This window comes from Eschrichtius robustus, chromosome 10, assembly GCF_028021215.1.
Source record: "Eschrichtius robustus isolate mEscRob2 chromosome 10, mEscRob2.pri, whole genome shotgun sequence".
Lineage (NCBI taxonomy): Eukaryota > Metazoa > Chordata > Mammalia > Artiodactyla > Eschrichtiidae > Eschrichtius > Eschrichtius robustus.
Genome location: NC_090833.1, coordinates 95230113 through 95256935, shown reverse-complemented (window position 1 = coordinate 95256935; position 26823 = coordinate 95230113). Strand labels below are relative to the sequence as shown.

Here is a 26823-nt window from a genome sequence, read left to right as displayed (position 1 = left end):
ACAAAATCTCACACAGAAGCATAAACACTCACAAAAAGAGGAAAAGGGGAAAATATATATATATCATTGCTCCCAATGTCCACCTCCTCAATTTGGGATGGTTCGTTGTCTGTTCAGGTATTCCACAGATGCAGGGTTGACTGTGGAGATTTCATCCGCTGCTCCTGAGGCTGCTGGGAGAGATTTCCCTTTCTCTTCTTTGTTCGCACAGCTCCCGGGGTCAGGTTTGGATTTGGACCCGCCTCTGCAATTAGGTCGCCTGAGGGCGTCTGTTCTTCGCTCAGACAGGACAGAGTTAAAGGAGCTGCTGATTCGGGGGCTCTGGCTCACTCAGGCTGGGGGGAGGGAGGGGTACGGATGTGGGGGCGAGCCTGCAGCGGCAGAGGCTGGCGTGACGTTGCAGCAGCCTGAGGCGCGCCGTGCGTTCTCCTGTGGAAGTTGTCCCTGTATCACAGGACCCTGGCGGTGGCGGGCTGCACAGGCTCCTGGGAGGGGCGGTGTGTATAGTGACCTGTGCTTGCACACAGGCTTCTTGGTGGTGGCAGCAGCAGCCTTAGCGTCTCATGCCCGTCTCTGTCGTCCGCGCTGATAGCCGCGGCTCGCGCCCGTCTCTGGAGCTCCTTTAAGCGGCGCTCTGAATCCCCTCTCCTCGCGCACCAGGAAACAAAGAGGCAAGATAAGGTCTCTTGCCTGTTTGGCAGCTCCAGACCTTTTCACGGACTCCCTCCCCTGTAGCTGTGGTGCACTAACCCCTTCAGGCTGTGTTAACGCCGCCAACCCCAGCCCTCTCCCTGCGATCCGACCGAAGCTTGAGCCTCAGCAACCATCCCCTGCCCACCCCAGCGGGTGAAGAGACAAGCCTCTTGGGCTGGTGAGTGCTAGTCGGCACCAATCCTCTGGGCGGGTATCTCTCCACTTTGCCCTCTGCACCCCTGTTGCTGCGCTCTCCTCCGTGGCTCCGAAGCTTCCCCCGCTTCCACCCGCAGTCTCCGCCCGCAAAGGGGCTTCCTAGTGTGTGGAAACCTTTCCTCCTTCACAGCTCCCTCCCACTGGTCCCTGCAGGCCCCGTCCCTATTCTTTTGTCTCTGTTATTTCTTTTTTCTTTTGTCCTACCCAGGTACGTGGGGAGTTTCTTGCCTTTTGGGAGGTCTGATGTCTTCTGCCAGCGTTCAGTGGGTGTTCTATAGGAGCAGTTACATGTGTAGATGTATTTCTGATGTATCTGTGGGGAGGAAGGTGATCTCTGCATCTTACTCTTCCGCCATCTTCTCTGACCACCCCCCCCCACCCCCCAGTAATATGTTTTGAAAGCAGGAATTGTGATCCCTTGAGCTTTATTCTTCGAAAGATTGTTTTGGCTATTTGGGCTCTTTTGTGGTGCCCTATGAATTTTTGGATTGCTGTTTCTATTTCTGTATTGAACACCATTGGGATTGTAATAGAGACTTCATTGAATCTGTGGACCACTATGGTAGTATGTACATTCTAAAAATAGTAATCATGAACATGGGATGTCTTTCCATATTATCAGTGTCTTCTATAATTTTCCTCATCATTTTTTTATACTTTTCAGTGTACAGGTCTTCCACCTCTGGTTAAGTTTACTTCTAAGTATTGTATTCTTTTTATTGAAGTTGATAATGGGTTTGTTTTCTTAATTTACTTTTCAGATTTTTCACTGTTAGTGAGTAGAAATGTAATTGACTTCTGTATGTTGATTTTTATGTATTTCCACTTTACTGAATTCATTTTCTGTGGAGTTGGTAAGACTTGCTACCAATAAAATTGTGTCATCTACAAAGATAATTTTACATCTTCCTTTCTAATGTGAATGTCCTTTATTTCTTCTCCTTACTTAATTTATCTGTCTAGGATGTCCAGAACTATGCTGAATAAAAGTGGCAAGATTGGACATCCTTGCCTTCCTGTTCATAAAGGAAAAGCTGTCACTTTTTCACTATTGAGTTTGATATTAGCTGTGGCCTTTTCATATTTGGCCTTCTTTATGTTCATTTCCTTCTATTCCTAGTTTATGGAGGATTTTTATCTGAAAGAATGTTGAGTTTTTTCCAAATCGTTCTTCTGCATCTGTTGAGATGATCATGTGGGGGGGGTTTGTTTTGTTTTTTTCATTCTGATAATGTCATGTATCATGACATTGATTGATTTATGGATGTTGAACCATCCTTGAATCCCAGGGTCATATGTATAATCCACTTGGTCATATGTATAATCCCACTTGGTCATATGTATAATCCATTTAATGTGCTGTTTAATTTGATTTGCTAGTATTTTGATGAGGTTTTTGACATCTGTGTGCATCAGGGATATTTTATCTTTTCTTGTAGTGTCTTTGTCTGGTTTTGATATCAGGGTAATGCTGGCCTTGTAAAATTAGTTTGGAAGAGTTCACAGTTTTTCAGTATTTAGCAAGAGTTTGCTATGGTTTGAATATGTCCTTCCAAATTTCATATGTTAAAAACCTAATGCCTGATGTGATAGTAATAGTAGGTGGGGCCTTTGGGAGTTGCTTAGGTCATGAGGGCAGAGCACTCATAAATGGGATTAGTGCCCTTATTTTATTTTTAATAAAAGGCTCCAAAGATACCTCTAGCCCCTTCCATGATGTGAGAACACAGGGAGAAGGTACCAACTATAAGTCAGAAAGAATAGTCTCATCCAAGTGTGATGATGCCATAATGTCAGACTTCCGGCCTCCAGAATAGTGAGCTATTATTTATAAGCTGCTCAGTCAGTGGTATTTTGTTAGAGTATCCCAAATGGAGTAAGCAAGAGTTTCAGAAAGATTGGCATTAATCTTCTTCAAATGATGACAGAATTCATTGTGAAGACATCTGATCTTGGGCTTTTCTCTGCTGAGAGATTTTTGATTACTGATTAAATCTCCTTACTAGTTATAGATCTCTTTAGGTTTTCTATTTCTTTTTTACTTAATCTTTGCAGGTTGTGTGTTTCTAGGAATTATCCATTTCTTCTAGGTTATCCAATTTCATGGCATATAATTAATCATAACAGTCCCTTATAATCCTTTTTATCTCTGTGGAATCCATTTTATGTTTCCTTTCATACCTGTTTGATTTTATTGGGATCTTCTCTCTGTCTCTCTCTGTTAGACTAGCTAAAGATTTGTCAATCTTTGTTTTCCTTTTTAAAAAACTCAGCTCTTAGTTTCATTAATCTTTTCTATTGTTTTTCTAGTCTGTATTTCATTTATTTCTGCTCTGCTCTTTACTTCCTTCCCTCTGCTAAATTTGGGCTTACTTTGTTCTTTTTTTCTAGTTTCTTGAGGTATTATGTTAGGTTGTTTATTTGAGATTTCTCTTTTATCTTAATCTAGGGATTTATGACTATAAACTTCCCTTGTAGAACTGCTTTTGATGTATCCCATATGTTTTGGTATACTGTTTTCATTTTAATTTTTCTCAAGATATTTTCTAATTTCTCTTTTCATTTTTGGAAACAAAATAATCTTTCTCAAGATTATATTATTTAATTTCCACACATTTGTAAATTTTCCAGCTTTTTTTATTTTGCTTTTTATTTACATTCCATGGTGGACAGAAAAAATACTTAGTATAATTCAGTCTTGCTAATTTTATTAAGACTTGTTTTGTGACCTAATATGTGATCTAGGAGAAAGTTCCATGTATAGTTGAGAATAATATCTAACTGTTGGGTGGAATTTCCTATATATGGCTCTTAGGTCCATTTGGTTTATAATGGTGTTGAAAGTTAGCTGTTTCTTTATTGATTTTACGTCTGTATGTTCTATCCATTACTGAAAATGTTCTTGTGACACTTCAAAAATTCGTATCAGGGATCTCTCATTGACTCCATGCTGGCCCACAGTGAAGCTAAAAGTAGTATTTCCTCCAGGCATTCTTTTTCTTTAAGCTACAATGCAAAGAGACAGAATGACAGGTGTTTCCCTTCAATTACTTAGAGTTTGACACTCCCCCCTTTTGTTTCTGTTCTATTTTTTTTTTAATATTTATTTATTTGGCTGCGCCAGGTCTCAGTTGTGGCAGGCGGGATCTTTGTTGTGGCATGTGCAATCTAGTTCCCTGATCAGGGTTCAAACCCAGTCCCCCTGCATTGGGAATGCGGAGTCTTTTTTTTTTTTTTTAATTGGAGTATATTTGCTTTACAGTGTTGTGTTAGTTTCTGTTGTACAGGAAAGTGAATCAGATATACATATACATATATCCCCTCTTTATTGGATTTCCTTCCCATTAAGGTCACCACAGAGCCCTGAGTAGAGTTCCCTGTGCTATACAGTAGGCTCTCATTAGTTATCTATTTTATACATAGTATCAATAGTGTATATATGTCAATCCCAGTCTCCCAATTCATCCCACACCCCCTTTCCCCCTTGGTATCCATGCGTCTGTTCTCTACATCTGTGCCTCTATTTCTGCTTTGTAAATAAGATCATCTATACCAATTTTTTCAGATTCCAAATATATGCGTTAATATATGATATTTGTTTTTCTCTTTCTGACTTACTTCACTATGTATGACAGTCTCTAGGTCCATCCACATCTCTACAAATGACCCAATTTTGTTGCTTTTTATGGCTAATATTCCACTGTATATATGTACCATATCTTCTTTATCCATTCCTCTGCTGATGGTTGTTTCTATGTCCTGGCTATTGTGAATAGGGCTGCTGTGAACATTGGGGTGCACTTGTCTCTTCTTCCTCTTTAAGCTACAATGCAAAGAAACAGAAGAACAGGTGTTTCCCTTTAATTACTTAGAGTTTGACACCGCCCCCCCCTTTGTTTCTGTTCTGAACACTGGCCACAAAATAGTTACAGTTTGACACAATACTTGCCAATGAAATACCACCTGAGAGATTCTGAGAACGTACTTGTTTTCCTGATCCAGCATGGCTCCTTCCAACTTTTGTTGTCCTTTATAGGTCAATCATACACACTTGAAAGCAAAATAACACTTTCCAAAGATGATGTGGCAGGGTGATAAAACTTACCTGGGTCCTTCATCACATCATTGAGCTGTCTCTCCAACCCTGGATTTCTTATTAGGTGAGAAGAATAAACTGCAATATATTTAAGCCACTGCCGTATACTTTCCTGTATTCTTGGTAAAGAATGACCCACTAGGAAATGGCATTTCGAGGTGCAGACCCCAATATTTAAATTGGCTGAATGGGGGTAGAAGAGAATATTCAGTTCTTCCAGGCAAGAAAATTATAGATCTTTATTACAAGGTGATGAAAATGTGTGATCAACAGGTACGTACTTATCCTGGGACACAAAATATAAGGTAAGGAGAAATGATAAAAGAAAAAAAATCTAGAATTTTAACTTGGGTGTGTTATCTTTTGCTACTTTCTATGCAGTCCTCAAAGGCAGGGGTGATTTCAGATTTTAGCCAACCATTCTGCTTAAGACATGGAAGAATGAAATATAGCTTTGCTAAGAGAACATTCTCTAACTGCAGGCTGTAATGTATATTGAATCGAAGAGTCATGATTTGGAGTTCTGTGAGTTGAAATAATAACAGCTAACATTTATATGATACTACCTACATGCTAAACACTGTTGTAAGCACTTTACATTTATTAACATATTTAATCCTCACAACAGCCCTGTGAGATGGGTGCCATTATCTGCAACATCCTTCCCCTATTGACAGATTTCTAAATGGAGGCCCAGAGAGGTTAACTACCTTGTTCCTAAGATCACACATATAAACTAGGATTTGAACCCTGGTTATCTGGCTTCAAATTCCATGATCTCCAAACCTACCCTATAGCACTTCTCTTCCCCAAACTGAAAAGATTACAGAGTGGCTACTACCCATATTTACAGGGTATAAGAAGAGAACGCCCAGCCATTCTTAAGCGAACACCTGGGACTGTTCATAATTACCTCAAGGCAATTCAGTTAAGGGAAGAAGGGATGAATCATAGAGGCCAGCTGATAAATGCAAAATCTTAACAGGCTTAAAAATGTTTAGAAAAAAACAGTTGATGACTGTTACATGTGGGATGCACCAGAAACACAACTGGGATGTGCAACATGAGTTTAATGAGTTTAACTGAGGTCACATCTGGCTTGATGTGAGGATGCTGAGAGCCTTGTGAGGGAGAAAAGTTTACCCCATGCTGCTACAGAGACCACACACTCTGAATTCTCCTGTAAGGGAGATTGGGGTTCATCATCTCCTCTACAGCAGCAGTGGCACTAAGCTACAGCTGCCTAATGCCATAGTTCTTGGTTACTATTTTTTCAGGACTTCTGCAATGCTAGTGGTTGCACTGTCCGGTGCCTCCACTTCCTCATCAGCAGTCACTGCTGAAGCATACCAGGGATTAGGAATACTCTATCTAACACTACACGTGGGGTAATCCTTGACTCTAGCTAAAAGGTGATTCATCTCTACAATCTCATCTGCTTCTTAGGACTACTGCCAGGACCAACTGCATTAGGTCAGGCTCACCAGAAGCAAAACTTCAATCGGGACACATGGGACAATGATTGAGAGAATGCTCTCATAAACAGGGGAGTGGGGAAGACAGGATAGGGCAGGGGGAAAAAACAAAGCAAAGATGTGATCTGGAAAGTAACATCAGCTTGGTCCCCAAGGGACCTCTGGAACATGAATGGCAAACAGAGTTGGTCCCCCTGGAGACAAGAGGGCTGTATTTGACACCCCCACCTGCACCACCAGTCACTAGTTTCTGGCTGATACCACAGACGGGTGAGTTACTGAGTGAGGCAGTATGTGCCTAGTTAGGGGCAATTCCCTGAGAAGGCGGCAGCTGTGAACCATTAGTACCGACACTCACAGCCACCAGGGAAGAGGTGCCCCACCCCAGTGAAGGCACCTACCGGCCTCCAAGAGCCTCCACTACAGAGATTTAAAAGGAAGGACAAAAACCAGTGGAGCTCAAAGAACTTTAGGGGTAGGGCCAAGGGACAAGCACTTTCTCAAAGTTAGCCTAAGCTCCCCGTTCTCAGTCCCCACTGTGGACCTGGGCCTCTCATGAACAAGAAAGGTCCAGGCCCTGCAGCCATTGGAGTAAGAGATTCATGGTCTAAATGCATAAATGAGTACCCAATTCTTTTTCCAAAGACTCATATAACACCCTATGTGGGAAACCCTATATCTTGGAGCCACATGTCCCTTTGTGCCACCTCTTCTCCTCCTGGACCATTTCTTCGAGAGGCCTTTGCACACTTCAGTATGGTTCCTTCTGGGATGGAACAGGGATACAGGGAAGGGTGAGTGCTGATTCCAAACCCCCACCCTCCTGGGAGACCCAGGAAGGAATAAACAGTGGCTTGGTGAGGAAACCCAGAAACTTCCTAAGTAGGCTGAAAAGACAGACCCTTTATCCTGTGCTTGGCTGGGCCCAACCATAGGCCAGGCCTTACAGTGCCTCTAAGAGATTGTGCAGACTTAATAGAAAACCATTTTTTCCTTTTTTTCTACCATTTGAAAAAAGTAGTTGACTGGGTTTTTGTTCGTTTGTTTCCATGTGGAAGAAAATCAGCACCATAGTTACTTAGAATAAGGAGGTACCATTTTCTCTGTTTTGACCCCAGAACACAGCACACCCCACACACACTAGTACACACATGCATGTGTGCACATGCACAACTTCCCTGTGGCTTTAGCTCTGGCTCTGGGAGATGCAGCTAAGGCCAAGAGGCTTTATTGGAAACATGGTGCTTATAAGGCCCTGGTCCCCATCTCCAGGTAGTCCCAAGCTATCCCCACCAAAGCTGACCCAGGGTCATCTCAAGGTCTAGACACTGCCAGTCGAGCTGTTGGAGCCAGTGACCTGTCTATTTTTCCATCTATCCACTCAAGATTTTCTAATTTCCTAAAACTGAAAACTCTTTCCTTTTTTCCATGGAAATCCCCCTGAGCCAACAAAGCCTTCGGGCCTAGGGAGATCGACCCTGCATGATCACTCAGTGCCTGAGGCAAAGGGATATGGCCAGTCCTGGGCGGAGCATTGTCAAGATTTGGGACATTGGGGCACTGGGGATTAGAGTGAGGGAGCAGGGCTAAAGAGACAGTGCCCTGGATGGATATAAAGCTGGGTGCTCCAGATCTTCAGTCCATGACTAGAGGACGAGGGAGGGTGTGGCTGAAGGTCCTGAATCCTGGGGCTGGATCACTGGCACATAAGCATAGCGAACAGGATGGGGCCAAGGGTTGCAGGGCTTGGGGGGCGTGGGTGGATGCCCTTCACTGGCATTGTGGGAAGCTGAGTGTGTGGCTCGGGGCTCTCGTTCAGCTGTTGGAGGACTTAGGAAGAATGGAGGACTTGAGAATGAAGGCCATTATAATATTGCTCTCCCTTCCCACAGAACCAGAGTCCAGAACAAACAGACACTGACTCCTCCCATGTCTCCCAAGAGGCTGAATACCATGGGGTTCTCAACATTTGAGTGAATGAGGTATAGCTGTCGAAAGAAGTGGAGAGAGATCCATGTGCGAAATGAATTGGAAAGGTGTTTCCCCCATCCTAGACAAGTATTTCCTAGAGGATTATGTGCTGGGTTCTCTATCACAATGTGTGGACTTGGCAGTGAAACACAAAGACTTAGTCTAGGCCTGCAACCCCTTAAAGGATTTTGGCACCTGGTGACCGCAATCAATCCAAGACCTGCTTTTCACAGTGTTTTTTTTTTAACTGTTGTAAATGGAAATACTTCCACCTAAAATAGCTCTAGCAGATGTCAAATTTGTATGCCTTCTTCCATTTCCTTCTGCCCACCTGAAGCTGATGAAAAATACCATGAATCTTAAATAAACTCAGTGTACCAGGCCTTTGCAGACCTACCCTCTCTTTCTTTATCAGTCAAAAGTGAGATGTATTTTATGAACCGTCTATAACACTGGGCAGCAAACTACAGCCAACGAGCTGTTTTGTAAATAAAGGTCTATTAGACCACAGCCACACTCCGTCTTCATGTTGTGTCTATGGCAGCTTTCACATACAACAACAAAGGTGAGTAGTTGCAACACAGAACATAAAGGCTACAAAGACTAAAATACTTACTACGTGACCCTTTTACAGAAAATTACTCATTCCATCTGGTCTAAGAGTTAGCTTTCAATACTAACAAGAATAGCTACCATGAAACCCCTTCCTAACACTTAAAAGCCCCTCAGCAAACTATTCACTAAATTTAGTTTGTTCTGTGTGTGCGTGTGTGTGTGTTGCTAGACCTAGAAGCTCCTGTAAAATGGCCTTGATAATCACTCACAAGTGCTGACCCTGCTGGACTTCCACTGTGAAAGTGAACATCCTTTCAGTCAGGGGTCCCACCATGGTTGGTCTCTAGTTCAGCTCATTGAACTATCCGTCAGTTTATTTTGTTAAGCTAGGCTGTCCACATTTTCAAAACTCGTGGCAGGTATGTACATTTCTGGCCTGCAGTTTCCAAGAAATACTTTGTTGTAATTCTAAAGTTCTGACAGCTGAGCTTTCAGTATTGCACTACTGTCTACTTGTCTGTGATTCGTCTGTGATGGGGAGAGAAAAGCAGCCACTGCCTTCTCCTTGGCCTGTTTATACTCCCGGCTAGGCATGAAGTCTAAGGCCAGTGGTAAACGACACATCATTACAGGTGTGCCGTTCAGTATCTTCTGTATAAAATATGGTGAATGATTTAAATACAGTTAACGCTGCCCTTATGGGAGCCATAGCCTCTAATAAAGACTGTTCATTCATCATAATTTTTGTGCCTATCTAGTAATGTGGCAAATTTTAACTAAGCGTGCTTAAGGGGACTTACCTGGTGATGCAGTGGTTAAGAATCCACCTGCCAATGCAGGGGACACGGGTTCGATCCCTGGTCCAGGAAGATCCCACATGCTGTGGAGCAACTAAGCCCATGTGCCACAACTACTGAGCCTGCATGCTACAACTGCTGAAGCCTGCGCACCTAGAGACCGTGCTCCTCAGCAAGACAAGCCACTGCAATGAGACGCCTGTGCACTGCAACAAAGAGTAGCCCCCACTCGCCACAACTAGAGAAAGCCCATGCACAGGAATAAACACCCAACACAGCCAAAAATAAATAAATAAATTTAAAAATAAATAAAAAATAAAACCATGCTGTTGCTATTAAAAAAATAAATAAATAAAGTGATTAAGAATTACAAAGTCCACTTTGGGAAACCCTAAACCTTAACATGGATTTGAACACCCAGAATTCCTCAATAAAAGGAAAAATAAAAAATAAAATGTTACTATAGTAATGCTTTTCAGTTAATCATAAAAATTTTCAGGACATAGAGAAGAATTAATCAGTTGGTAAATTCTTTTATAATCTACAGCTGCTCTTGTGCCAATTGATTTTTCAGACCAATAAGTACTTCAATAATTATACATGAACTCAAATGTTCCAAAGGAAAAAGAAGAAAATCCATGTCTAAGGGCTCCTTAAACAAATTTTTCCTTCTGCATCTGCAGTTCTGAGGAATAAAAGTATAGCAGTGAGTTAAATGAATGACCATAGACAGTGAATTACAACAGAAGAAAGAATGCTATGCATTTACTGCTTTAAAACAATTTAAAGAATTTTAAGACTTGGTCCATAAATGTAAAAGGGAAGACATTTTTAATATTAGACAACTTTCATAATATATTGTCTCCACGATTTTATCACAATATACAAGTAATGTTAGCATAATATACTTTATATAAATCTGTCATTGTTTCTCACAAAAAGCCTAATTAATCGAAATATCTTCAATTTCCTATGTATGTTGTTTTGGTCAAATAAAACAAAAAAATAAATTTAAGATAAAAATATAAACATGCATTCAAACTAGTCAGAAAACCAGTGGTTTAGTGATTTGTAGACAGTGCAACATATCATCTGAACCTATAGAGCTACTTTACAGAAAGTCTACGTAAATTTTTAAAATGTGTTCCTTGAAGATTTTAGCATCAAGATTGACACATTGGTCTTTAAAAATTTTTTTTGAATTTAACATGCAAGATCTTTTACTGAAACCTTGAAAATCACTAATGAACATGTTTTGGCTAAAGTTTCCTATGGAAATCAGAATTTTAAAATTGAGTAAACAAACATACTTATTTACCATGCAATAATTTTACTTCTATTCTTTCCTACAAATATCAGGGGTCAGCAAACGTAGAAGACCACACAGTAAATATTTTAGCCTTTAAAGACTATACCATTTCTGCTGCAAATAATCAACTCTGGTGTTGTAGTATGAAAGCAGCCATAGACAACAAACAAACAGGTGAGACCCTGTAAGAACAAAACTGTATTTACAAAAACAGGTAGTGGGCCAGACTGGACCCACAGGCAGGCACATGCCAACCCCTATATGCATAATCTTTAATCTTTAAAGGCTTAAATTCTGAAATTTACAGTATCAAGGTAGAATTTACATTATCTTAATATAAGATTATTTTGTAATTATGTAATTTTTTTCACGATTGAAAATTAAAGCTTTAATTATCCTACACTATATGCATGATTATCGAATGTCTACACACATAGATACACTGGAATGACGATGCTAAGAAGAAAAAAAGTTTAAATATGGAAAAAGGGGGGACATGAAAACTATGACTTTATGTACACTAGCTGTTCATCATATGAAGAAATAAATAAATATTGTTGGCTTTTGTATACTCAGGAAAAACAAGCTTAATTTTGCCTGACTTACAAGAATACTTTCAATTTCCAAGAGTCCTTTTGTGCTTTGAATCTTCCTATAACCATACTCCTCAGGCTTTTTTCTTTTTTTTTAGGTTTTATTATATTCTACTTTGTAACAGCTGTGTTCCCAAACTATGAAGTACAATTTCAGCGATATACTACTATTGGCTTAGTTTTGCAGGATGAAGAACAGGAGACATAATGTCAAAATGATGGAAAACATCAAATTAACTGAAGTTTATTGGAGGGTCCTCTCATACCCATGTTCAAGAAAGGCAACTGATGTATGTTGTCGTGAAATGGTAAGTAAGCCACCACCTGCTGGGGCAGGGGGCAATGGTCAGAACATTCTGGCACACAACTGTTTAGTTACAAAGGGTCTCCATGTGTCTTCAGAATCTCTCAGGGTGATGACCTGTCTGCTTCCTGCTAGCTGAATTCTATATGCTCCTATCCTAACTTCAAACACTCCTTAGATTTGCACAACCATACCAGCTATAAGATTACAATCAGTAGCCCATAGATTGTGGAGACAGCTCATTTGTGGAGAGAGAATTTCATTTGCTATCATCTATCTACATCCTTGAAATTTCCCTTAAGGATAATTCATAAACCTAACAAAAATCTCACCACCACCACCCATTTCTTTTCCTGCTCTTTCCCACAAATAAAAGAACATGGGACTAAAGAAGGTAAGGGAGGAGAGCGGGGGAGAGAGAGAGAGAAGCAGCAAACTCACAAGGCCCTAGAATATTACCTTGAAGCCAAAGCAGGCCATAGTGCATTCATATGCAGAGGGAGATAAAGTAATGAGGGCTTCCATAAGAGAAAGGAGGGGAAAAAGAGGGAAAGGATAGAAATATAAAGCGTAGTAGTCAGTGTTCTCCAGAGAAATGCAACCAACAGGATGTGTATATAGAGAAGAATTGATTCATTTTAAGGAACTTCACTCGATTTTGGAGGCATGGTGAAACCAAAATCTGACGGGAGAGGCCAGCAAGCCTGGAAACTCAGGAAAGAGTTGTGGTTTGAGTCCAAAGGCAGACTTCTGGCAAAATTCCTTGTTGCTTGGGGAAGATGAGTCTTTGTTCTATTATGCCTTCAACTGATTTGATGAAGCCCACCCATATCCTAGAGGGTAAACTGCTTTACTCAAAGTCCAACAATTGAAATGTTAATCTCCTACAAAACATACCTTCACAGAAACATCCAGAGTGTTTAATCACATATCTGGGCACTGTGCGCCAGCCTAGATGACACGTAAAATTAACCATTAGTGGTGAGGAGAAAGGCCTGTGCATTGGGAGACAGGAAGAATCTTTTCTTTCTTTCTGATTACTCTCTTCCATCGTGCATTCCTACAACGTAGCAGGAATGCGTGAGTTCCAACTAACTCAAATACTGTAAAATTCATAAAAGAAAAAAGGCCTAAAATGTGTCCTAAAAATTCTTCTCTAACCCTAATGGGATGTAGTATATGCAAGATTAGAGCAGGAGTCTCTACAGAGTTTTTATGGCTTAAAATTTACCTTGGTTCTCTTTTAAAAATAAAACTTTAGTTTTACATTTATACATATTTCATATTTCATACAATTGTAAGAAATAAAATAGAGATCCTGTGTACCCTTCATGGTGTTCTCCAGTGGCAACATGTTGCAAAACTATAGTACAAGTATTTAACAAAAATATTCACATTGATACAATCCATTAATCATATTCAGGTTTCCAAGTTTCACATATATGAATTTGTGTGTGCATGTGTATATTTACCTCATTGCAATTTTACCACATGCATATGTCCATTTTTCACCACTAAATACACAAGAGAGTTTCATTACCACAGAGATCCCTCATGTTGCCCTTTTAGTCACACCCACCTCTCTCCTGTCCCCCTAACCTCACCTTTAACCCATGTTAACCATTACTATTTTCTTCATAATTTTTTCACTTTAAGAAATATTATAGAAATGGAATCATATAGTATGTAACCTACTGGGATTGGCTTTTTTCACTCAGCGTAATTTTCTGGAAATTCATCCAGGTTGTTGCTTTTATCAATAGTTTGCTCTTTTTCATTGCTGAGTTCCTAATATTGAACCAGCCTAGGATATGTGGAATTAATTCTACTGGGTCATAAGGTATCATGCTATTTATACATGGTGTGATTTAATTTGCTAATTTTTTTGAGAATTCTTGCTTGTATCTTCATGAGAGATACTGGTATGTGCTTTTACAGTTTTGTACTTTGTCTGCTTTTGGCATCAAGGTACAACGGCCTCATAAAATAAATTAGGAAATGTTCCCTCTTCTGTTTTCTGGAAGAGACTGTATAAAATTAATCCTTCTTCAACTGTTTTGTAGAATACTCCAGTGAAATCATCTGGGCCTGGATATTTCTCTTTCAGGAATTTTTAAATTATAAATTCAGTTTCCTTAGTGGTTATGTAACTATTCAGATAATCTATTTTAGCTAGAATTTTGGAATGTGGTTTTTGAGGAATTATTCCATTTTCTCTAGACACAGAATTTGTGAGTATAGTAAAACTGTTCATAGTAATTCCTTATTACCCTTTTAATGGCTACAGGATCTATGGTGATATCCCATTTCATTCTTGATACTGATGATTTGTATCTTCTCTCTTATTTTTGTCATAATTATAAGAGATTCATCAACTTTATTTTCCTTTTTGAAGAACCAACTTTTTGTTTCCTTACCTCTTGTTTTTCTGTATGAATGATATTGATTTGTTTTTATCTCTATTATTTCCATCCATCTGCTTCCTTTAGGTTTATTTTAAGCCACTTTTTCAAGTTTCTGCAGGTGTGAATTTAAGCTACTGATTTGAAACATTTCTTAATGTATAATGTGAGCATTTAGTGCTATATATTTCCCCTCTCATCCTGGCTTTAGCAGCATTCTACAAGTTTGATATGTTGTATTTTCATTCAGTGCTATGTCTTTTAAAATTATTTCCTTTGAAATGACTTCCTGTTTGACCCATGGTTTATTACTGTGTTGTTAAATTTCAGAGTCTTTGGAGGTTCTCCTGTTGTCTGTTGTTTATATCTAGTTTGATTCCATTGTGGTTAAAGAATATACCCTTTCATTTAAATTTGTTGAAGTGTGTTTTATGGCCCAGGATATGGACTGTCTTGGTGAATGTTTCATGGGTGCTGGAAAAACAAACATGTATTCTGCTGTTCTTGGGTGGAATGATATACATATGTGTGTGTGTGTGTGTGTGTGTGTGTGTGTATAAATTAGATCCTGGTGTTTGATTATGGTGTTCAGGTCTACTACATCCTTGTTGATTTTTGTTCCAGTAGTTCTGTCAGTTGATAGAACAATACCAACAATTGTCAATAGTAATGAATTTTCTCAATTTCTCTTTCTGCTCTATCAGTTTTTGCTTCATGCATTCTGTCATTTGGTCCATATACATATAGGAATGTTATATCTTCCTGGTGGATTGATTTATGATTATTAAGTAATGTCCCTTGTTGTCTCTAATAAATTTCTTTGCTCTGAAATCTACTTTAGTATACTACTGATTTTTAAAATTGACTGCATGATATGTCTTTTTCCACCCTTTTGCTTTCAGTCTACCTATGTCACTGACTTTGATAAACAGCATATAGTTATGATTTTTAATCCACCCTCACAATCTCTCTTTTGAATGGTGTAATGAGAACTGTTACTTGCTGATATGTTAGTGCTTAAGTTAGCCATTTTATTATTTATTTTACATTTGTTTCCTCTGGTTCTCATTTTTCTGTTACTTGTTTCTTGTTTTTCTGTGGGTTATTTGATTATTATTTAGGATTCCATTTGGATTCATTCTTAATGTTTTTTAGTGCATTTCTTTGTAGTTTTCTTAGTGGTTGCTCTGAGTATTACAGTATACATACATGCCTTTTCACGGTATATTACCACTTGTAGTTAAGTGTGAAAACATTACTTTCATTTAGGTCCCTTTATCTTTCCCATTTTTAAATATCATTTTCTAGAGTACCAGTATTATAATTTTTGCTTCAGTCATCACATGTGATTTTAAAATCTTGTGGGTAGAAGGAAGATCTATTATATATACTCACATTTGTGTTCATTTTTTCTTCCTTCCTAATACTCCAGTATTTCTTTTTATCATTTACTTCCATTTGAAGAACTTCCTTTAGACATTGTTTAAGGGTAGGTCTGCTAGCAACAAATTCTTTTAGTTTTCGTTCAGCTAAAAACATATTCATTGCACTTCATTACTAAAGAATAGTTTTGCCAGATGCGCATTCATCAGTTGACAGTATTTTCTTTCAGCACTTGAAGAAAAAGATTGTGCCATCTCCTTGTGAGCTCCAACGTTTCATATGGTATCTGCTGTCATCTGAATTGGTGTGTTCCCCTCTCCCCCATGGGTAATGAGTCATTTCTTTCTGGCTGCTTTCAATATTTTTTTTGTTTTTAGTTTTCATAATTTTAAATATGATGTCTTAGTGTGGATACATTAGGATTTACTTAATAGTCACTTGGCTTCTTGAATCTGCACACTTAGGTCTTTACCAAATATGGGAAGTTTTCAGCCATTATTTCTTTAAATATTTTTTCAGTCCCATTCTCTCTTTCTGGGACTCTGATAACATAAATATTAGTTTTATCCTTGTCCCAGAGATTCTTTTTTTATCCCACTCTATTTACTCTCTCTTGTTCAGATTTGCTAAGTTCTATTGACCTGTCCTCAAATACTCTGATTCCATTTTCTGTCATATCAACTCTACCATCGACCCACTCCAATGAGTTTTAAATTTTCTAATTTTTAGTTGTATCATTTTCACCTCACTTTTTGTATACCTTCTTTTTGTTGAAACTTTGTACTTTTCCCTTTGTTTCATTGTTTCAAGAGAACTTACAATTGCTTGAAGCATTTTGATGATGGCTGCTTTACTGTCCCATCTCAGTATTGGTGTCAGATGATTGTCTTTTCTAATTTGTGATTCCTGGTTCTTGGTATGATGGGTAATTTTCTTTTGTATCCTGAACATTTAGCTATGATGTTAAGGGACTCTGCATCTTATTTAAATCTTTCATTTTAGCAGGAAGTCACTCTGTCTTTAGGTTTGGCCCCCAGGTCCTGGCCTAGCGCTATGGGCTGTGTTTGTTCCAATGACAGTTTTCAAAACTCTTGTGATACTATGAATGTGTTTGGTTTATTTGGTAACACTGTTGCTCCTCCCTGCTGGTGTTTTTGGAGAGTGTGGATGGAGCTTCCCAAAACAGGTTTCTTTGTGTCTCTTGATAGGGGACGCTGTGGCCCAAAATAGGAAAAGTTTCACTGGCTGAGCCACTGATGTATCAGGGTCCCCCTTCCCAGTGTCTCCTGGCCACCTGGTATCTGTCAGTAGGGGAGGAGAATCTCTTCCTCTGCTGAGCAATTTAAGGTGGGGGAGAGGGGACATGTCCTTGCTGGTGCTGCCTAGCTGCCAGGTGTCTTGCATATAGATGGGGAGTCTCAGGTATGTGGGGATAAAGAACACTTTGTGGGACAGGTATTTCTTTGGCAGAATTGCCCTGGCTGCTACCAGCCAACTATCTAGTGTCCCTAGGTGAGGGGAGGGGAGTGTCAGTCCTGTAAGAAAAGAGAGCACCTCCCTTCACCATTTACTTTTATCAGGGGTCCTATTTGATACCACCTGCTGGTGCTGCTGGGCTCACCTGGTGTTGTCAGCAGGACTTCCATTCCATCCAGGGAGAAATGAGCCTATTTGGGCTGTCTTTTGCTAGTTTGGGATCCAGGAAATACTGGGCCACTTTCTTCTATAGGATGGGGGAGTGTAAGAAGCACTGTCACTATGTTGTTATTCTAGTCACAAGGTCCATTCTCCAGGAAGTAGAGCTTAATTGCCCTCCCTAGGAGTATGAGCTACACTTACTAATTTAACGAACAGGGTATGCAAAGAGAAAAATGGTTGATTTTGTAGTGGAGAAACCTGTCCAACACTACCTTTATCAAGTGATCAAGGTTAACATCACCAGGATTAAATCATGTTGGCATCATGTACCCCTTGATATGGTACACTTCACTTCTGTGGTATTCTTGCAAAAAGTCCATGATGCAAGTCTAATGAGAAAACTTCAGACAATCCCAAATTGAGGGGCATTCAATAAAACAGCTGACTAGCTCTTTTCAAGTGTCAAGGTCATGAAAGACAGAAACAGTGAAACTGTCACAGATTTGAGGAGACTAAAGAAACATGATGACTAAATGCAGTGTCAGATCCTAGACTGGATCCTAGATCATGAAAAGGACAATAGTGGAAAATCTGAATACAGTGTGCAGTTCCTAATAGTGATGTCCCAATATTACTTTCTTAGCTTTAATAAATGTACTATGATTATATAAGCTGTTGATATTAGGAGGAAAAAGTGAAGTTACCAGTTGCCATTGGCATTCTACTGTAAGCAATAGACTTCATTGACTTATATATTTATTGTTATAGACTTGTAAGTTTCTCTTTTTCTTCCCAGTGGTTTATAAGTGTACTCAAGTAGTTTGGTGCTCAAATCATCCCAGATTTGGCCAGTGGGTGGGAATCCCTTCAAACTACCTCCCCAGTCCTAGTGTCATCCTCCAACATGTTTTTAAGCACATTTTTACTTTCTGGATCCAGAATCATCTTGTACTTACCCTATCCTAACCCTGGAAGCAGCCAGTAAGCCAAGAAGCCAGGGTTTCCACTAATGGAAAATGGTGTTAGAGACTAAGATCTGGATGCTAGATGTGCTCACTGCTACTGGAGCATTCTTCCTGGACTTTTCAGGGGACATAGAAAATACATGTATGTATACACACATATACAAATATATATGCATACAAATATGCATGGGCACATAAGCATGTACAGACACACGTATACAAATCTTACCAAATCTTAAGTTCACACCAATACTTCCAATTCCTGCTCATTCTCTTGGGATTCTTCCCTGCTTTGTCCCATTCCATATTTGTATGACTTTTCTTCCACAGTGAGAACCCTGGCTCCCAACAACACAGACACATGTACTCATTTGCTCAATCCTATAATGCATCCAAAACAGTTTCAAAACTGCTTCACCATACTGTTATAAGAAACAAACCTACTAAAGAGCTTAAGATTTGTTTGTAATTCTAACACACATATAAAAATAAACTGCCCAAGACTGAGGATATATAGTCAAATACTATGTTCATTATTTTTCCTTCTTTCTGACACAAGAGGTAACAAACTATATATGCTTTTTTCCCTTTGCTCTTTTCACTTAATAACATTTCCTCCATAATATTTCATTAATATCTTCTTCCTCAGACTTTTTCTCACATGCGTTTTACTCCATTGTGTATATGCTGCAGTTGGTAGAGCTTCCTATGCTTAAACATTCAAGCCATTTTCAATATTCTGCAACTGTAAATAATGCTGTGAAAAAGAACCATGTGCATGTGTATATTCATAAAATTGCAAGTGACTCTTTAGATTCTTAGATGTGTGCTTGCTGTGTCAATAGGTATGTATGTATATACAGTTTAAATATTGCCCAGTTCCCCTCTAAAAGGCTTCTACCATTCTGCATTCCCACCAACAATGTAGTAAAATGTCTATTTCCTAACAAACAGCCTCACAAATAACAGAGTACTGTCAAGCTTTTGAATTTTTGTCAAGCTGATGAGTGAGAAATGGTATCTCAGTGTAGTTATAATCTGTATTTCTCATATCATGAGTGAAGTTGAACATCTTTTCATTTCTTTATACCTCTTTTGGTAAACTGATCATGTCTTTTATCGATTTTTCTATAGGACATCTGGTATTTTCCTCTTGATTTTTAAAGTTCTTATAAAGTTGGGATATTAACCCTTGAACTGTGAAAGATGTTGATTTATATGTTGATATACTTTTCTTTCAATCATTTGTCTTTTGATGTTACTTACGGTATTTTTTTCCCATGTGAAAGGTTTCTGGTTTTTTTTGTTTTTGTTGTTTTTTTGTATACTATACTTTATTAATCTTTTATTGCCTCTGGACTTTAAGCCAGCAAAGCCATCTGGGCCTGGGAAAAATGACCCTGTAGTGACCGTTCAGTGCCCAAGGCAAGGGCACACAGCCAGTCACAGACTGGGTATTTTTCAGACTCTGGATATTAGAGAAATTAAGAAACAATGGTCAATGCCTGGATATAAAGCTGGGTACTCCAGTTCCTTAGCCCCTGACTGGAGGACTAGGGAGGGCTGTGACTGAAGGCCATGAGTCCTTGGGCTAAATCAGTGGCATGTATGCACAGACAATGGGCCTTGGACTACAGGGATGGGTATTAATGGATGCCTTTCAATCAGCTGTTGGGGGTGGTGCTGAGTGTATGGCTTGGAGATCTCATATGGCTTTGGAGGACTCAAGAAGGGTAAAGATGAAGGCTATTATAATATTGCTCTCCCTCTACAGAACTAGAGTCCAGAACAAAATAGACAGTGAATTCTCATGTCTCCCAAGAGGTTGAATACCTTGGGGCTCTTGAGAGGTGAGTGAATAAGGTACATAACTAGGTGTGCAACTTTGTAAAGAAGCAGTTTATTAAAACAAACAGCCATAAAATATAGAGAAGGACTGCAGCTTAGAAAGTAAGTGATAGACCAACTAATGAACACTGAAAGAAAGCAACATTTTTCCTCTCCATTCCATTTCAGGAAAGCGCAACATTTTTTAGTGATTTCTGCCACCTTCACACTCACAGGGAAAGAAAAGCAAAGGTCAGAACACACCTTTATGGCATTGTTGTTGGCCAGATATAAATTTGGGGTATCCAGAAGGCAGTGTTATGAACTGAATTCTCCCCCCCAGAAGTCATAGGTTGAAGCCCTAATCCCCCAGTATTTGGATGTAGGGCTTATAAGGAGGTAATTAAGATTAAATGGTGTAATCAACAACAACAAAAAAGGATTAAATGGTAGCATAAGGCTGGGGCCCTAATCCAATAGGGCTGGTGTCCTTGTAAGAGTAAGAGCCACCAGAGCTCACTCCCTCTCTCCAGCACATGTACATAAGAAAGCCTATGTGAGGATGCAGCAAGAAGGCAGCCATCTGCAAGCCAAGAAGAGAGACAATAGAATATAACCCTGCTGACACCTTGATGTTGGACTTCCAGCTTCCAGAACTGAGAAAATAAATTTCTGTTGCGTAAGCCATCCAGCTTCTGGTTTTGTTATGGCAGCATTAGCAAAAGAATAGTTTTGGTACTGAGAGTTATATCTGAAACTATGGAATGGCTTTGGAAATGGGTGATAGATAGAGGCTGGAAGAGGTCTGAGGCACTTGTTATAAAAAGCTTGGATTGCCTCGAACAGACTGTTGGTAGGAATACAGACCTTACAAGTGATTATGGTGCAGTCTCAGATAGAAATGAGGAACATGATACTGGAAACTGGAGGAAAGACAGTCCTTGTTATAAAGTGGTAAAGAACCTGGCTTGTGTTCCAGTATTTTGTGGAAAGTGGAAATTGTGACACGAGTGACAAATATTTAGCTGAGGAGATTTCTAAGCAAGGTGTTGAAGGTGCAACCTGGTTTCTCCTTTCTCCTTGTAGTAAAATGTGGGAGTACAGAGATAAATTGAAGGAAATGTTAAGCAAAATTTTGAGAACCAGAATTTAGAGATTTGGAAAGTTCTCATCCTATCCATGTTGTAAAAAATGAGAAAGCATGTTCTGGAAAGAATACTGTGGTGTGGCTAGACAATGTTTAGGGGACTTCCTTGGTGGCACAGTGGTTAAGAATCTGCCTGCCAATGCAGGGCACACGGGTCCAAGCCCTGGTCCGGCAAGATCCCACATGCCGTGGAGCAACTAAGCCTGTGTGCCACAACTACTGAGCTTGCACTCTAGAGCCTGTGAGCCACCACTACTGAGCTCTCATGCCACAATTACTGAAGCCCACGTGCCTAGAGCCCATGCTCCACAACAAGAGAAGCCACCTCAATGAGAAGCATGCGCAACACAACGAAGAGTAGCCCCCGCTCACTGCAACTTGAGAAAGTGTGCACGCAGCAAAGAAGACCCAACACAGCCAAAAATAAATAAATAAAATAAATAAATAAATAAATAAAGACAGAGAGGTAAGTTTGGAACCAATCAACCATCTCAGTAGAACTAAAGGTGCCCTAGATGGGACAAAATGAAGGCAGGCTGTCAGATTTCTGGGATTCTACAAGAAGGGAGAATAGCGTTAACTATCTATCTGACTACAAACACATTATCCATCAAGAAGAGCAAAGAATGACCCCAAAGGTGAAACAGAGACCAGCAGGTCTGCCATTTCCAAAACAGGCCCAGAGACTAAAAGTCTGAGGAGCCGTATGGTTCTTCCATGGTTTCAGTGGGCCAGGTATCACTGCTGCCATCCCAGTGAGACCAGAAGGTGGGGCTGCCATCCCACTGGGACCAGAGGGCAGAGGACACAGCCAAAGATTATTCTCAAGCTTAAAAACGAACATAATTTGCCTTGCAAGGTTTTAAACTTGCTTGGGACCCAGCAATCCTTCTTTCCACTTTTAGAATGGGAATGTGAATTCTTTGCCTATCCCATCATTGTATTTTGGAAGCAAATAACTTCTCTGGTTCACAGGTTCACAGCTGGAAAGGAATTGTGCCAAAGGATGAAACGTACCTCTGGTCTCATCCACACTCAAGTTAGAAGAGATTTAGGTGAGATTTTGAATTTAGAGTTGATACTGGAATGGGTTAAGATGTTTGCAGCTGTTAAGATGGGGTGAATGTATTTTGTATGTGAAGAAAGTGAATCTGCAGTGTCCAGAGGGCTGAGTTGTTAAGACTGAATTGTTCCCCCAAATTCATACATTGAAGCCATAACCTACAATGTGACTTTTAAAGGTAAATATTATGAGGTCATAGGGTGGATCCCTAACCCAGTATGGCTGGTGTCCTCAGAAGAAGAGAGATACCAGGGAAGCACACACACAGAAAAAGGGCCATTCAGGACTCAGCAAGAATGCAATCATCTGCAAGCCAAGGGGAGAGACTTCAGTAAAAACCAAACTGCCTACACATTGATCTTGGACTTCCAGTCTCAAGAACTTTTAAAAAACAAACTTCTGTTCTTTAAGCCACCACGTCTGTGGTATTTTGTTATGGCAGCCCTAGCAAATTAAAACACATTGCTAGTGCAGGAAGTAAGCCATAAATCAACTATCTTAAGATCACTGAAAGAATGCAACACTTTTTTCCTCGACTGAATTTAAGGAAAGTGGAACATTTCCTAGTGATTTCTGCCATCTACACACTCATAGGGAAAAGAAAGGAAACGTCAAGAGAACAGCTCTTGTGGCAGGTGATGGCCAGACTTGGTCCTCTTATGTCTGTGGAGGTGAGACTTCTGGCTAAAGCCACGACCACACTCCCTGCACACATATGGCTTCTCTCCTGAATGGGTCCGCTGGTGTCTGATGAGGGCTGACTTGAAGCCAAAGCCACGTCCACACTCATCACACACACATGGCTTTTCTCCTGAGTATGTCCTCTGGTCAGAGGTGAGGTGGGTCTTCTGACCAAGTCTTTGCTCACATACTCTGTACACATCAGCCTCCTCCCCTGAATGTGTCCTCTGGTGTCTGGTGAGGAGTGACTTGAAGCCAAAGGTACGTCCACACTCAGAGCACAGATAAGGCTTCTCCCCAGTATGTGTCCTCTGGTGTCTGATGAGGGTGACCTTCTGACCAAAACCACGCCCACACTCAGGGCACACATAAGGCTTCTCCCCTGTGTGTGTCCTCTGGTGGCCCATGAGGGAGACTTTCTGGCTAAAGCCACGCCCACACTCAGAGCACATGTAAGGCTTCTCCCCTGTGTGTGTCCTCTGGTGTCTGATGAGAGTGACCTTTTGGCGAAAGCTGTGCCCACACTCGGCACAAACATAAGGCTTCTCCCCTGAGTGTGTGACCTGATGACTGAGGAGCAGCGACTGCTGCCTGAAGCCACGCCCACACTCAAGGCACAAGAAGGGCCTCTCAGCCGAATGTGAGCTACGGTGTTGGAGGAGTGATGCCTTCTGGCAAAAGCCCCTTCCACACTCTGGACACACAAAAGGCTTCTCCTCCAAGTGTGTCCTCTGGTGCAGGATGAGGGCAATCTTCTGGCGAAAGCCTCGCCCACACTCCTGACATACAAAGGGTCTCTCCCCAGAGTGTATCCTCTTATGGTTAGTTAGGGAGGATGTATACCTGAAGTGTCGCCCACACTCCCTACACATGTAGGGCTTCTCCCCTGAGTGTTTCCTCTGGTGTATGGTGAGGGAGGACTTCCGGCCAAAGCCTCGCCCACACTCCCTACAACCATAGGGCTTCTCCCCTGTGTGTGTCCTCTGGTGCTTGATGAGGTCTGACCTCTGGTAGAAGCTTCTGCCACATTCAGGGCACACATGAAGCTTCTGGGGGCTAAAGAGGCTTGACTTTGTGCTAAGTCCTAGTCTGTATTTTTCACATATGACTTTTCCAGATTCTGAGATGTCTGCCCCTGTCAACATTGCATCTGCCTCCTCAGGGATCATCTCCTCATCTATGCCTCCACCGCTGTTGCCTTCCTGGTCTACTGGCTGACCTTGAGATGGGCTGAAGAATGCCCTTGAAGTCCCACTCAGCTGCAGCCTCCCAAACACAGTGCAAGAGCCTTCTCTCTCTCCATCTTCTGCTTTGTCACTTGAGCAGCTTGGAGCTTCTAGTAGGAAGTGGCTTCCTGCAGATGAACCTGGGAAGATCTGAGGGGAGTGACCGCAGAGCACATATTGATGGAGGAACTGTGGATTGGAAAAACTCACCGGGCAGGAGAGATGGGGCTGGAATTCTGTTCCTGGTTCTGCTGGAGAGAAAGTGTCGGTCAGAATCACCACAGGTACCTTGTGGATGGTAACACTTGTCCAGCAGTCATTCCTCAGATGTTCCCACAACAAAGATTTCCTTCACAGACCTACCTTTCATCCCAGGGTGACACATTAATGTATATCCTTTTACAACACATAAAACCCACACAATGAGCCAGCTCTAAATATCAGCCCAGCTTAAATAGTTTTAAGAAAGCATCACAGGCAGCTCTAGCCCTATAAATTGCTGCTCCCCATGGTGGAGGCAATAGAGAGGACAGGTCAGAGACCCATGTGGGAAATGAACTGGAAGGTGTTTCCCCCATCCTAAACAAGTATTTCCTAGAGCATTATGCAGTGGGTTCTCTATCTGGGAGTGTGAATTCAGCAGTAAAACACAAAAACATAGTCTAGGCCTGCAACCCCTTAAAGGATTTTGACTCCTCCAAGACCTGCTTTACGCAGTGTTTTTTTTTTAACTGTTGTAAATGGAAAAATTTCCACCTAAAATAGCTCTAACAGATATCAAATTTGTATGCCTTGCTCCATTACCCTGCTTCTATCCGCCAGAAGCTGATGAAAAATACCATGAACCTTAAATAAACTCGGTATACCAGGCCTTTCCAGACCTACCTGATTCTTTCTTCATCAGTCAAAAATGAGATGTATTTTATGAACCATCTATAACACTGGGCAGCAAACTACAGCCAACCAGGTGTTCTGTAAATAAAGGGCTATTAGACCACAGCCACACTCTGTCTTCATGTTGTGTCTATGGCAGCTTTCACATACAACAACAAAGGTGAGTAGTTGCAACACAGAACATAAAGGCTACAAAGACTAAAATATTTATGACCGGACCCTTTTACAGAAAACTACTCATTCTATCTGGTCTAAGAGGCTAGCTTTCAATACTAACAAGAATAACTACCATGAAACCCCTTCCTAACACTTAAAAGCCCCTCAGCAAACTATTCACTAAATTTAGTTTGTTCTGTGTGTGCGTGTGTGTGTGTGTGTGTTGCTAGACCTAGAAGCTCCTGTGAAATGGCCTTGATAATCACTCGCAAGTGCCGACCCTGCTGGACTTTCACTGTGAAAGTGAACATCCTTTCAGTCAGAGGTCCCACCATGGTTGGTCTCTAGTTCGGCTCATTGAACTATCTGCCAGTTTATTTTGTTAAGCTAGGCTGTCCACATTTTCAAAACTCGTGGCAGGTATGTACATTTCTGGCCTGCAGTTTCCAAGAAATACTTTGTTGTAATTCTAAAGTTCTGACAGCTGAGCTTTCAGTATTGCACTACTGTCTACTTGTCTGTGATGGGGAGAGAAAAGCAGCCCCTGCCTTCTCCTTGGCCTGTTTATACTCCCGGCTAGGCATAAAGTCTAAGGCCAGTGGTAAACGGCACATCATTACAGGTGTGCCATTCAGTGTCTTCTGTATAAAATATGGTGACTGATTTAAATAGTTAACGCTGCCCTTATGGGAACCATAGCCTCTAATATGACTACTCATTCATCATTTTTGTGCCTGTCTAGTAATGTGGCAAATTTTAGCTAGAAGTGATTAAGAATTACAAAGTCCACTTTGGTTTTAAACATCCAGAAGTTCCTCAATAGAAGGAGAAATAAAAAATAAAATGTTACCAAGGTAATGCTTTTCAGTTAATCACAGAAATTTCCAGGATGTAGAAAAAAGTTAATCAGTTTATAAATTCTTTTATAACCTACAGCTGCTCTCATGCCAATTGATTTTTCAAACCAGTAAGTACTTCAATAATTGTTAATGAACTTAAACGTTCCAAAGGAAAAAAAAATCCATGTCTAATGGCTCCTTAAAGAAATTTTGCCTTCTGCAGCTGCAGTTGTGAGGAAGGAAAGTATAGCAGTGAGTTAAACAAATGACCATAGACACTGGATTACAGCAGAAGAAAGAATGATGTGCATTCACTGCTTTTAAACAATTTAAAGAATTTTAAGACTTGGTCCACAAATGTAGAAAGGGAACATTTTTTTCAATATTAATCAGAATTAATCCCTGGAAATTGGACAACTTTCATAATATGCCATCTCCATGATTTTAAGAAAATATAAAAGAAATATTAGCATATGTGATGGTTAATTTTATGTATTAACTTCACTGGTCACAGGTTGCCCCAACATTTAGTCAAACATTATTCTGGGTGTTTCTGTGAGGGTGTTTTTGGAAGACTTTAACATTTAAATGGA

General features: G+C 40.4%; 1 protein-coding gene and 1 long non-coding RNA gene across 14 annotated transcripts in view; one reads left to right on the top strand and one right to left on the bottom strand.

The window, feature by feature from the left end:
* LOC137770801 (uncharacterized) overlaps positions 1-25340 on the top strand; it is a 61388-nt gene extending 36048 nt beyond the window's left edge. For 2 of the 13 annotated variants that reach the window (XR_011075237.1, XR_011075230.1), the window contains 5 exons: positions 4946-5069; positions 8373-8462; positions 11885-12013; positions 22347-22426; positions 24233-25340. This is a non-coding gene — a long non-coding RNA (uncharacterized lncRNA). Of the gene's footprint in view, positions 1-4945; positions 5279-8372; positions 8463-11803; positions 12014-22346; positions 22427-24232 lie in introns of all 13 variants that reach the window. The other 11 variants (XR_011075239.1, XR_011075229.1, XR_011075238.1 and 8 more) reach the window with 8 other exon arrangements.
* Positions 20185-26823, bottom strand: part of ZNF169 (zinc finger protein 169) — a 60934-nt gene continuing 54295 nt past the window's right edge. The window contains exon 5 of the mRNA XM_068553711.1: positions 20185-24592. Within this exon, the coding sequence (XP_068409812.1) occupies positions 23046-24592 (1547 nt within the window). The 3' untranslated portion in view covers positions 20185-23045. The remainder of the gene's footprint in view (positions 24593-26823) is intronic.